Consider the following 13,739-nt stretch of genomic DNA (forward strand, 5'->3'; position numbering starts at 1 on the left):
CAGTACCTCCCCCCTTACGCCCCCTCTTCTTCAGGCCTGCCAGAATCTTCCGCAGGGAATTCGAGGACCAGTCGTTCACTGGGTTGGAGGGGGACAGAGACTTAAGGGTAATCTCTGCTTCGAGGTACATCTTGTCAAGCTCACAGGAAGAAATAGACGGGTTATCAGGTACATAATGAGGAAAAGTCACTGTCTCTTTGTTATCTGGTGGTATCCCGGAGGATTCAGGAAACAACTGGAGGTCCTCCGCCGGGTCAGAAGAGTGCAGAGGCTCAGAGAAAACAACTGCTTCAGAGTACACTAGGTCGGACTCACTGGAGGAAGCAGGCGAGGTATCGGGTACCGAGTATAGGAAAGTCTCTGTCCATTCACCACCAGGTGGCACCCCGAAGGATTCTGAACACAACTGGAGGTCCTCCGCCTGGTCGGAGGGGTGTAGAGACTCAGGAGTAACCTCTGCTTCGGAGTACACTAGGTTGGACTCACTGGACGAAGCGAGCGAGGTATCAGGTACAGAGTATAGGAAAGTCTCTGTCCATTCACCACCAGGTGGCACCCCGAAGGATTCTGAACACAACTGGAGGTCCTCCGCCTGGTCGGAGGGGTGTAGAGACTCAGGAGTAACCTCTGCTTCGGAGTACACTAGGTTGGACTCACTGGACGAAGCGAGCGAGGTATCAGGTACAGAGTATAGGAGAGTCTCTGTCCTTTCGCTACCAGGTAGCACCCCGAAGGGTTCAGGAGACAACTGGAGATCCTCCGCCTGGTCGGAGGGGTGTAGAGACTCGGAGGTAACTACCACTTTGGGGTACCCATTGTCAGGCTCACAGGACGAAGCGGACAAAGTATTGAGTACCGGGTGTAGAGAAGTCTCTCTCCATTTGTCATCGAGTGGTATCCCGGAGGATTCAGGAGGCAACAGGGGATCCTCCGCCAGGTAGTAGAGGTGCACAGACTCAGAGGTAACCACAGCTTTGGAGCATCCTTGGACATGCACACCGGTTAAAGAGAGAGAAGCATCTGATGCCGGGTGCAGGAAGTTCTCCTGTGTGGAGTCTGGATGGGCAGAAGTCTCTTCGGGCAGGAGAACTGGTGCACTACCCACGCACATTACCCATTGGGGTTTCTCCGGGATACAGGGAGATGAAGCTTCAGTAGGGACTTCAAGGTTGGGGTCAGGAGGTCTCAGGGAGGACAGACCCTGGCGTGACGGCTTGCCTCTACGTCTAGCACGTCTGGACTGCCTCTTGAGGTTGAGAGAAGTATTCCGGAAAGCGTAGTCACCCTGTGAGGATTCTGGGTGGGCAGTAGTCTCATTGGGCTGGAGGACTATTGCGCTACCCACACACATTACCCATCGGGGCTGCTCCGGGATATTGGGAGGTGAAGCTTCAGCAGGAGCCTCCGGGTTAGGATCATCGAAGACCATTAGAAAGGCCACCAGGAAGGCCATTAGGTCCCGGAGGATCGGATCCTGTGTTTCATATAGGGGGTTGATCCATTCCAAGGCATCACCCGCCAGGTAAGACATCATAAAGGCCACTTTAGCCCAATCGGAAGGAAAGTAGAGAGGGTAGGCCTTAAAGTGTAGCATGCATTGCTCCACAAATGCACGACACTGTCTTGGATCCCCATAGTAACGTGGCGGATCCGCAGGAACGAGAGCTGATAGATCCATCTGGACGGTGCGTAATTCGCCTGGAACTCAGCTAAGGGAAAAAAAAATTATTTATTTATTTTAATGCATATATTCGCTGGAAAACTTCTCAGAGGGCGAAGGCCGTGGGGCTCAACGGGAACCATGGCCTGAGCATGCTGTTATGCACACGCCCGGGCTAAGCGGCGTGTGCGTGGGATTGGTAGTGATTCCACTGGACCGTGCCGGAGAGTGAATGCCTGGAGGGGCGTGACTAAGTATTCACCCGATCCGACCAGGGTCGCACGACGGCATACGACGCCAGTGCACCAAGGAGGAACCGAGCAGAGGGACCAGGTGCTACTCCAGGACAGACCCCGGACACGGCTGTTGACCCACACAGGGGAATACAGGAACAGGCTGGTAGGCTGCACACAGACTGGTGGGTATAGGCAGGCACGACTGGTATGCAGGCAGGCGGGTATGCAGGCAGGGGGGTAAAGGCAAGCACAGCTAGAGTGCAGACAGGGAGGCACTAGCAGGTAGGAACACAGGCGGGATAGGACCCAGTACACACCGGGACTCAGGAACAATACAGGCAGAGGGTTACAGGCAAGCACTGCTAGAGTGCAGACAAGGCTGAGCAGGGAGGACAGGGCTCTGTTCACACGGAACAGACAGGAAGGGAAAGACAGAGCCAGATACTCACACAGTACTTGCAGAGAAAACAAGCAGGAGTTAGGTACGAGTTCAGACTCTGCAGAAAAAGGAAGGGAACGGACATAGAGGCAAAACAGGTAAAGGACTGGAGAGTGTTCAGACTGGAACTGAGTGTACGGAGGAGACCGACACTGCAGCGGGATACAGGAGCGGGTCTGGGAATACGGCCCCCAGAGAGGCGGAACGAACAGGCAAGGAGCGTGTTCAGACAGGACAGACCAGAAACAGGAGCGGGTCTAGGAAATCGGCCACTAGAAGGCGGAACGAACAGGCAAGGAGCGTGTTCAGACAGGACAGACAAGAGAACACAGAAAGGACTCAGTTCGAACACGGGAACTAATACCGCAAAGCAGGAGACATACAGGACACAGTACAGACACGGGAGCTGATACCGCAAAGCAGGAGACATACAGGACTCAGTTCAGACACGGGAACTGATACAAAAAGCAGGAGACATACAGGACTCAGTTCAGACACGGGAACTGATACAAAAAGCAGGAGACATACAGGACTTAGTTCAGACACGGGAACTAATACCGCAAAGCAGGAGAAATACAGGACTCAGTTCAGACACGGGAACTGATACAAAAAGCAGGAGACATACAGGACTCAGTTCAGACACGGGAACTAATACCGAAAAGCAGGAGACATACAGGACTTAGTTCACACACGGGAACTAATACCGCAAAGCAGGAGAAATACAGGACTCAGTTCAGACACGGAAACTGATACAAAAAGCAGGAGACATACAGGACTCAGTTCAGACACGGGAACTAATACCGAAAAGCAGGAGACATACAGGACTTAGTTCAGACAGGCCTGGAAATACAGCCTCCAGGAAAGGCAGACAAGGAAACAAAGACGGGACCTGGCACCTTCAGAGTGCAAGCACACACTGAAGGAAAACACTATGCTCAGGCAGGGATAGAAGGGAGCTGCTGAGCTATATACCAAGTGACAGACAGCAATAGGCTGAGGACGCACAAGGGGTGTGACCCACAGCAGGTACAAAAGGCAGGAAGTGATCGGGCGCCGCCCTTAAGCAGCAGAAACAGACACAAACAGACAGCATGGAGGGAAGCCAGAGAGACATTCTGGACAGGAGATCAAGTGCGCCCTCTTGCACAGTGGGAGATGGACCACCATGCAAGGACGCCGCCAGGTATGTTACACCATTCTTCTTTGGCAAACTGCTCCAGGTCCCTGATATTTGAAGGGTGCCTGCTCCAAACTGCCATTTTGAGATCTCTCCACAGGTGTTCTATGGGATTCAGGTCTGGACTCATTGCTGGCCACCTTAGAAGTCTCCAGTGCTTTCTCTCAAACCATTTTATAGTGCTTTTGGAAGTGTGTTTTGGGTCATTGTCCTGCTGGAAGACCCATGACCTCTGAGGGAGACCCAGCTTTCTCACACTGGGCCCTACATTATGCTGCAAAATTTGTTGGTAGCCTTCAGACTTCATAATGCCATGCACACGGTCAAGCAGTCCAGTGCCAGAGGCAGCAAAGCAACCCCAAAACATCAGGGAACCTCCGCCATGTTTGACTGTAGGGACCGTGTTCTTTTCTTTGAATGCCTCTTTTATTTTCCTGTACACTCTATGTTGATGCTTTTTCCCAAAAAGCTCTACTTTTGTCTCATCTGACCAGAGAACATTCTTACAAAACGTTTTCGGCTGTCTCAGGTAAGTTTTGGCAAACTCCAGCCTGGCTTTTTTATGTCTCGGGGTAGGAAGTGGGGTCTTCCTGGGTATCCTACCATACAGTCCCTTTTCATTCAGACGCCGACGGATAGTACGGGTTGACACTGTTGTACCCTCGGACTGCAGGGCAGCTTGAACTTGTTTGGATGTTAGTCGAGGTTCTTTATCCACCAGCCGCACAATCTTGCGTTGAAATCTCTCGTCAATTTTTCTTTTCCGTCCACATCTAGGGAGGTTAGCCACAGTGCCATGGGCTTTAAACTTCTTGATGACACTGCGCACGGAAGACACAGGAACATTCAGGTCTTTGGAGATGGACTTGTAGCCTTGAGATTGCTCATGGTTCCTCACAATTTGGTTTCTCAAGTCCTCAGACAGTTCTTTGGTCTTCTTTCTTTTCTCCATGCTCCATGTGGTACACACAAGGACACAGGACATAGGTTGAGTCAACTTTAATCCATCTTAACTGGCTGCAAGTTTGATTTAGTTATTGCCAACACCTGTTAGGTGCCACAGGTAAGTTACAGGTGCTGTTAATTACACGAATTAGAGAAGCATCACATGATTTTTCAAACAGTGCCAATACTATTGTCCACCCCCTTTTTTAGGTTTGGTGTGGAATTGTATCCACTTTGGCTTTAGGACAATTCTTTTTGTGTTTTTTCATTGAAGACAAATTAAATGAAGATAATACCAAAGAATTTGTGATTGCAATCATTTTCAGGAAGAAACTGAGTATTATCTGATAGAATTGCAGGGGTGCTAATACTTTTGGCCACCACTGTATCTGTCTTTTCATTTCAGAAAAGCATCCCTTTTGCTGTAATTGGTTCCAATACGATTGTGGAGAAAAATGGAAAGCGTGTCAGGGGCCGTCTGTATCCTTGGGGAGTTGTTGAAGGTAAGGGGCATCATTGGGTCTTATGAGCTAAAGTGGTATGACAATTTTTCAGTCGTGTAAAAGAAATGCCTGAATTAAGATTTCATTTAGCGTGACTCTATGAACAGACCATGTAAGTATCATATATTTTATGCTAAAAACAGAATTGGATACTTTCTGGAAAGCTGGGATATTTCATCCAAAGGAAAGTCTCAAGGAAACTTGCCCTATTTTCTCCTGGAAGATCTCATCTCATTTCTAAGTTGCTTAAGTGTTTTTCTTACAAAAATATGAATGAGGTTTAATGTTACGGGAGGGGGAGGGATTCACCAGGCAAAGATAGATTGAGGGTAGGCAGAATTGGTGGCTGCCTATGGTGCTACTGGGAAAGGATGTTGTGTCCAAACAGCTAATTACTCTGTGATCCCTTAGTCTATTAAATTAACATTCATCTATGAGAATAAGATGTTATAATTGTCTTATTCTCCGCCTATGTAATCGAAACGTACTGTGTGTAAGTCCCAAAATCTTTTTACAGGAGCTGCCTATTCTAACACTCATTGATTTTGTCCTAGTGGAAAATGAGCAGCACTGTGACTTTGTCAAACTGCGCACAATGCTGATCCGTACTCACATGCAGGACCTTAAAGATGTAACAAGAGAAACCCACTATGAAAACTACCGAGCACAGTGCATCCAGAGCTTGACACAACGGGTAGTGAGAGAACGGAATCGCAAGTAAGTGCATGGAACTCCACCGACAGGTCCTACACAAATAAATTATTATGTACAGTACAGACCAAAAGTTTGGACACACCTTCTCATTTAAAGATTTTTCTGTATTTTCATGACTATGAAAATTGTACATTCACACTGAAGGCATCAAAACTATGAATTAACACATGTGGAATTATATACTTAACAAAAAAGTGTGAAACAACAGAAAATATGTCTTATATTCTAGGTTCTTCAAAGTAGCCACCTTTTGCTTTGATGACTGCTTTGCACACTCTTGGCATTCTCTTGATGAGCTTCAAGAGGTAGTCACCAGAAATGGTTTTCACTTCACAGGTGTGCCCTGTCAGGTTTAATAAGTGGGATTTCTTGCCTTATAAATGGGGTTGGGACCATCAGTTGTGTTGTGCAGAAGTCTGGTGGATACACAGCTGATAGTCCTACTGAATAGACTGTTAGAATTTGTATTATGGCAAGAAAAAAGCAGCTAAGTAAAGATAAACGTGTGGCCATCATTACTTTAAGAAATGAAGGTCAGTCAGTGTGAAAAATTGGGCAAACTTTGAAAGTGTCCCCAAGTGCAGTTGCAAAAACCATCAAGTGCTACAAAGACACTGGCTCACATGAGGACCGCCCCAGGAAAGGAAGACCAAGAGTCACCTCTGCTTCTGAGGATAAGTTTATCTGAGTCACCAGCCTCAGAAATCGCAGATTAACAGCAGCTCAGATTAGAGACCAGGTCAATGCCACACAGAGTTCTAGCAGCAGACACATCTCTTCAACAACTGTTAAGAGGAGACTTTGTGCAGCAAGCCTTCATGGTAAAATAGCTGCTAGGAAACCACTGCTAAGGACAGGCAACAAGCATAAGAGACTTGTTTGGGCTCAAGAACACAAGGGATGGACATTAGACCAGTGGAAATCTGTGCTTTGGTCTGATGAGTCCAAATTTGAGATCTTTGGTTCCAACCACCATGTCTCTGTGCGACGCAGAAAAGGTGAACGGATGGACTCTACATGCCTGGTTCCCACCGTGAAGCATGGAGGAGGAGGTGTGATGGTGTGGGGGTGCTTTGCTGGTGACACTGTTGGCGATTTATTCAAAATTGAAGGCATACTGAACCAGCATGGCTACCAAAGCATCTTGCAGCGGCATGCTATTCCATCCGGTTTGCGTTTAGTTGGACCATCATTTATTTTTCAACAGGACAATGGCCCCAAACACACCTCCAGGCTGTGTAAGGGCTATTTGACCTAGGAGAGTGATGGGGTGCTACACCAGATGACCTGGCCTCCACAGTCACCAGACCTGAACCCAATCGAGATGGTTTGGGGTGAGCTGGACCGCAGAGTGAAGGCAAAAGGGCCAACAAGTGCTAAGCATCTCTGGGAACTCCTTCAAGATTGTTGGAAGACCATTTCCCGTGACTACCTCTTGAAGCTCATCAAGAGAATGCCAAGAGTGTGCAAAGCAGTCATCAAAGCAAAAGGTGGCTACTTTGAAGAACCTAGAATATAAGACATATTTTCTGTTGTTTCACACGTTTTTGTTAAGTATATAATTCCACATATGTTAATTCATAGTTTTGATGCCTTCAGTGTGAATGTACAATTTTCATAGTCATGAAAATACAGAAAAATCTTTAAATGAGAAGGTGTGTCCAAACTTTTGGTCTGTACTGTACGTGTGCCTGGTTAACTTGCGATGGTTGAATGAAAACTAGATAGAAGTTACCAGACACTGCAGACAGGCTTTTATTTATCCTATAGAATGTCATAGTATTGTGATAGTATTGAGCATATATATATGTATGTATGTAAATATCCATCTCTCTATATATGTTACTACAGAACTGTTGAGGTGTGTCTGCAGGTAATACTGTGATTTGAATGCCCAGTGAATGATGTAATACAGTAGACAGATGTGTACTCCCTTCTCTTAGCTCAAATTTGGTTAAGCACTCCAATTGCTCCTGAAACCTATTAAAAACAATAATGCGCCATGCTATAAAAACCCTTGGCAGGCTGCAATATATATAACAACCACCAGGTGGCCACACATCAACACATAATATACTAGTAGATAGCCTGTCCCAGGATGTTGTAGAAAATGTATCTACTTAAAGGGGCTCTCTCCTGAATTCTTTCGCCTTGACCACAAGAATGCGATTTGCATACTTCCGGCTACATTAAAACTAGAAGTGCTTGGCCTCACTCAATTCAATTGCATTCAGAGAGGCCAAGCACATCTAGTCGGCACATAACTTCATATATCCAAATCTCATACTTGCGGTCAAGTGACTCTCGCTGGCAACACCGGAGAATCCTAACAGTATGTGGTGCATGCGCTGTAAAGATTCAGAAGTCTGCAGTCACATAAACTGCAGGCTTTTATTAAAAGACTGGACAACCCGTTTAAGGGTAGAGTTCTTGTACTCCCTTGTGCTTGCTAGTGCCCATATCACACTGTCCATTCCTGTATAGCACTTCGATGTGGGTGCTGTCTCTGAGAGTAGCAGTAGCCGCTCTCCGATATACCGGTGAGTGGTTGGCGCAGCATCATTCTGCCTTAGAGGGGTTTGTCCATGAACAAAGTTAATTTTAATCAATAGATATTGGAATAATAATAATTTTCACAATTGGATGTGTTTAAAAAAAATGTTCCTGTGCTGAGATAATCTTATAAATGTGCCCCTGCTGTGTACTGTGTAATGGCTGTGTCTGAACGTACAGGAACATGGTCTGATCATATCACATCTCCTGGGCAGATGAGGAAGCAAAAGATTGTACAGACAGGACAGCATGGGATCGCAGAGGATTCTTTCTTTGAGGTAAAACATTTTTTAAAAACAGGTAGGGAAATGTTTTATGTCAGAAAAAGAATCAGCTGTGATCCCCTGCTGTAATGTCTGTATACTCTCTTGCTTCCTCATCTGCCCAGGAGATGTGGTATGATCAGACCATGTTCCTGTACGGTCAGACACAGCCATTACACAGCACACAGCAGATGCACATTTATAAGATTATCTCAGCACAGGAACATTTTTTTAAATACATCCAATTGTGGAAATTATTATTATTCCAAGATCTATCAATTAAAATGAACTTTAAAATTAACTTTGTTTGTTTGAAATACCCTTTAAGCCCCAACGCCTAACTGATAAGTGCAGATCATAGCGTACTGTACAATAGAAACGATTAGGCATCAAGTCCCGCTCTATTGGCCCACATGCTGTATGTAGAGGTCTTAGAGTGTCGTGCAGTCATTCAACTACATGGTGGCAATATTTTGTTTACAGACTGACACAGGACATGCTAAAGCATAGCTATTAGATAGACATCTTGTGACAGAGTTTCACAAGTCATGTTTTTTTTAAGTTCATAATCCCCCACCACACATCTTAGGATATGTTGTGATGAGAGCAAAGGTAAGGAAGGACACATTTGTAAGAATGAATATATGTTCTCTTATCTGCTCTTTCCAGCAATTAATAAGAAATTATATTTAAGCTCGTGTTTTCTTCTTACAGTAAACTGACTCGAGAAAGTGGTACAGATTTTCCAATTCCCAGCGTGCCTCCATCACCAGAGCATGAGACAATGAAACTCATCCGTGAGAAGGATGAGGAGGTGAGAGGATACTATCATCCAGTATTCACAGAGTGCAGATAGCAAAAAATACCTATTTTCTGCTGAAAAATAGACAATCCGATTCGGTAACTTGGACATAAATAAATCATTTTTTCACTTTTTACATTGTCATATGTATGGAACCGTTGATCCAATATTTATCCAGCCGAAATTCAGCTTTTACTGACACCACTCCAGTCCCGCAGCGCTATCTTGTGCCTGTAACTTCTGACTGGTCAAAAGTCAGAAGTTACGTCACAAGAGCTCAATGCAAGTCTATGAGAGCCAGCACGAGGATAATAGAAACAAGTCACCAATTCTGCATTTATCACCCACTCCTGGTTTTGTTTCCCACTCCTGAGAAAAAATACTGACCGAATACTGACCAAATACTGATAATGGGGCTGTGGCCTTATAGTAATTATACTCTGCACTGGCATAGTAGATTATATCCAGCCCTAGCATAGTAGACTATATGTGGCAATAGTATAGATTATATGCAGTGCTAGTATAACGAAAATGCGTTACAAGTAATCTTCCAATCTGTAAATATAATAGAGTCAAGATTAAATGCAAATTATTTTATTGGGTGGGTTACATGTGCTGCCTTTGGACATGTGGAAAAAAAATTACCGGTAACAAATTTTGACTTTCCTCTTCATCGTTAGGCAGCATATAAGGGATCTGAATAGATCTAAAAATAAGGGTGGGAAATTATTCAAGCACTGCAATTCGTGCCCCATGTGCTGATGGCTGAGCTCTTGGAAGCTTTAATGTGAAGCCTGTAATGTTTTGCAAAAGCAGACGATGTAGACCATGGCATGATGCTGATCTCGAGCTTCTTCTGCCCATGATATGGAAGTGACGCGCCCTGGGCCTATGTGATGTAGCGTTGCGCACGCAGGGACTACCCAGAGCCGGATCTGATAGGGGTAGTAGTCTCGTGGCGGTGACCCAGTCCGTGCCCAGGGAGTCAGACTAAGTGGCGGTATATTAGCAGTAGATGTAGAACGACTACGCCACCCGTTGAATGCAGCTATGGAGCTGCCGCTGCAGGGCAAACCGCTGAGGCCGGTGGGAGGATGGTGCAGCGTGGATGGTATAACCCCCAACGGGAGGGGTATGGCCTCAGGACAGCCGACGTGGATGATGGGGGTAGCAGGAATCACTCAGAGACGATACGGTGTAGTTCAGGGTCTTTACTGGTGACAAAGATAGACCCTCCCGGAGTACTGGCTAGCGGTCGGGGCCTGGTCAGTCCTTGAGCAGATGGGATCCCCCTTGGCCAGGCGGAGTTGTAGGCCTCCCCAACTAATTGTACTCTTCTGGCTACCTTGCTAGAGGCGGGTAAAGGTAGCCCACGTCCCTGAGTGTACCGTGTGGTGCTCACCCGTATGGCCGGTGACTCGGGGCCTTCTAGTAGCTTCCGCTCCACGACGGCGGTGCTGGTCCCACACGTGTGACCGAGCCTTCGGGTTTCTGGGCCAGAGGACCTGAAATCCCCTGCCGGTCGGTTTCTGCTGCTGGGTAGGAGTTAGTCCCCACAGCCTCGGACTCCGGGTCCGGTAAGAAATCTTCAATCAGGGCGAGCTCTACAGCTTCCAGCCCTGATCTCCTCTTAGCACGACTCCCACAGAGCTCCTGATCTTTCTTTCCTATCACTGCTTCTCTTCTTCTCTCTACTCTTCTTCTCTAACCCTGCCTCAGCCCCAGGTTTATATAGGGGAAGTCCTTCCCCTCCCAGGACTGGGCAGGAGGTGTGGCATGCATAGGATTCCTGACCAAGAGACCTCCCACCTGCTCTCAGACATAACACTGCTGTTACTGTGGAAACCAGACCCCTGGGGTGCCAGATTCCCCCCTAGTGAAATTTAGTACTCCGGGACTAAACATATTTTAGAAAAACATAACCAATACAAACAGAAACGGTACAATAGAAAAAAAAAAACATATTAGAATGGTCACGGCGTGTCCGCAACCGGGTGCAGTTTTTGAAGAAAAGCAAGGTGTCCATTTCACCAAAACAGGGAGACGTAACCAGGTAGGGGTCTGTCCTGCCCCGAGTCCTTAACAGTCTTTAGTCCATTCCTAAGTTACGCTCCAACCAATTGTACAAGGACTCCCGGTAAATCCACCAAGGACTCCTAAAAATAACTAGAAACACATAATTATTTACAAGTAACAGACAGGTGACCACAAATAAAACAATTTAAACACTTCAAATTCTCCAACGTGCGGGTAGCTGGCCTTTAGTGGCCCTAGTGGACCTACGGAGCTGACTGTCTGGCCCTGAACTACAGGGTGTAGGAGCTGTCAAGGTTAAACTGGGCAGCTGTTTACAGGCTCTTTGGCTCACTAGGGGTATGGCAGGCTCACTATAAGCAGAGGGTTGATCCTCCTGATCTGCTTGTGTGGAGTCTTCTGCCTCCTGGACCGGCTGTTCTTCCAGCTCTACTGGTTGCTCCGTGAGTACTTGGGATGCTGGTTGGAGGAACGTGAGGACGGGTACCACAACTGCACCATTGACTTGAGTCCAGGACCGAGGGAAGTCTCCGAGCACAGTACTAACCACATCTTCCCTTTCCTCTACGGGTCGAGGGTCTTCTTGTTCCTCTTCAGGATTCCGTAGCTGTTCGGGACACCTCTTCAGGTGATCCCGGGATACAATGGTTGTGGTTTCCCCTCCGTCTTTACTGATGGTACAGACCTTCGGGTTGTCGTGGCTTGAGGGCAGTACGATGTACGGGTCCTTCTCCCACTGGTCGTCCAACTTGTGGAGCCGTCTTTTCCTCTTCAAGACCTGCTCTCCGGGTACCAAGGGAACAGCGGGAGCATACTGGTTGTAAGTTTTCTCTTGTCTTTCCCTAGCCAGACAGAGACTTCGCTCCACGCTCTCCTGTACTTTCCGGTACTGCTGCTGCCTCTCTGTGTCCCAGTCTGCTTCCGGTGAAGTGTCCTCGGGTGTCAGGACTCCCATCTCCAGGTCAACAGGTAGCTTACCGGGTCTTGCCCTCATTAGGTAAGCCGGGGTACAGTTGGTGGAACCTACAGGGATGTAGTTGTATAGGTCCACCAGGTCGGGCAGCTTCTCAGGCCACAGACTGCGTTCTTCCAGGGGCAATGTTTTTAGAAGATCTATCACCACCTGGTTCATTTTCTCACAAAGTCCATTAGTTTGCGGATGATAGGGTGTCGTCCTGATCTTCCGGCAGCCATACAGAGTACAGAACTCTTGGAAGACCTCCGCTTCAAAGGCAGGTCCCTGATCCGTCAGCACCTGCTCTGAGTAGCCGTGTGGACGGCAGAAGTGCTGCTGGAAGGCTCTAGCTGCTGTTTGAGCCGTTAAGTCCTTGACGGGGACGACAACCAAGAACCGGGAGTAGTGATCCACGATGGTTAATGCGTAGACGTAGCCACTTCTGCTTGGGGTCAGTTTTACATGATCCAAGGCTACCAGTTCCAATGGCTGCCGGGTGACGATGGACTGAAGGGGGGTCTTCTGGCTGGCACGGTCCTTCCTTCTTAGGTTGCATGGGCCACAGTCTCTGCACCACCTCTCGATGGTTCCTCTCATGCCTACCCAATGGAACCGCCCGCGCAGCAGGAACTCCAGCTTCTTCCATCCGAAGTGCCCAGCCCCGTCGTGGTATGCCTCCATCACCATAGCTGCGTCCCTTCTTGGCACCACTACTTGCCAGATCAGTTCATGCGTCCGGGAGTTAACCATTCTGCGGCACAACTTCCCCTTGTAAAGGAACAGTCGACTCTTCTCTGCCCACAGTTGCTTGGCCTCCTCCGGAGCGTCTGGGTCAAGGCGAGCTTCTGGCTGAGTCAGCATCTCCTTCACCAGCCGGACGGCAGGGTCACTGTCTTGCGTTTCCGCCCAGTTGTAGTGAGGTAAGGGGTTGAACGTAGCGGCTTGCTTACCCCTTACACGGGGGGAATACTGGATAGTCCCATGACGGTGGAACGCAGGGAGTTCGACCTCTTCCAAATCTTCTGAATCCTCACCCTCGTCCGGTAGGTTTGGCATCCTGGACAGGGCGTCCGCGTTGGTATTGGAGCGTCCTGCCCGGTATTTGATTGTAAACTCATAGTTGGACAAGCGGGCCATCCATCTCTGCTCTAGGGCACCGAGTCTTGCAGTGTCCAGGTGTGTCAACGGGTTGTTATCCGTGTACACGGTGAACCGGGAAGAAGCGAGGTAGTGCTTAAAGCGTTCGGTGACTGCCCACACCACTGCCAGGAACTCTAGCTTAAATGAGCTGTAATTCTCAGGATTTCTTTCGGTGGGTCCCAGTTTTCGGCTGGCGTAAGCAATTACCCGTTCTTTCCCCTGCTGGATCTGGGATAGTACGGCTCCTAGCCCAATGTTACTGGCGTCGGTGTAGAGGATAAAGGGTTGGCTATAATCAGGGTACGCCAGGATTTCATC

The 13,739-nt window shown here is 47.8% G+C and overlaps 1 protein-coding gene across 2 annotated transcripts in view; it reads left to right on the forward strand.

The window, feature by feature from the left end:
• Positions 1 to 13,739, forward strand: part of SEPTIN4 (septin 4) — a 123,045-nt gene that overhangs the window by 88,295 nt on the left and 21,011 nt on the right. For both annotated transcript variants that reach the window (XM_073667606.1, XM_073667605.1), the window contains exons 9-11: positions 4,864 to 4,960; positions 5,515 to 5,677; positions 9,205 to 9,304. In XM_073667606.1, coding sequence (XP_073523707.1) covers positions 4,864 to 4,960; positions 5,515 to 5,677; positions 9,205 to 9,304 — 360 coding nt within the window. The remainder of the gene's footprint in view (positions 1 to 4,863; positions 4,961 to 5,514; positions 5,678 to 9,204; positions 9,305 to 13,739) is intronic.

The sequence above is a fragment of the Phyllobates terribilis genome, unplaced genomic scaffold (assembly GCF_046119375.1).
Source record: "Phyllobates terribilis strain yellow unplaced genomic scaffold, ASM4611937v1 Scaffold_2__4_contigs__length_985480577, whole genome shotgun sequence".
NCBI classification, from domain to species: domain Eukaryota; kingdom Metazoa; phylum Chordata; class Amphibia; order Anura; family Dendrobatidae; genus Phyllobates; species Phyllobates terribilis.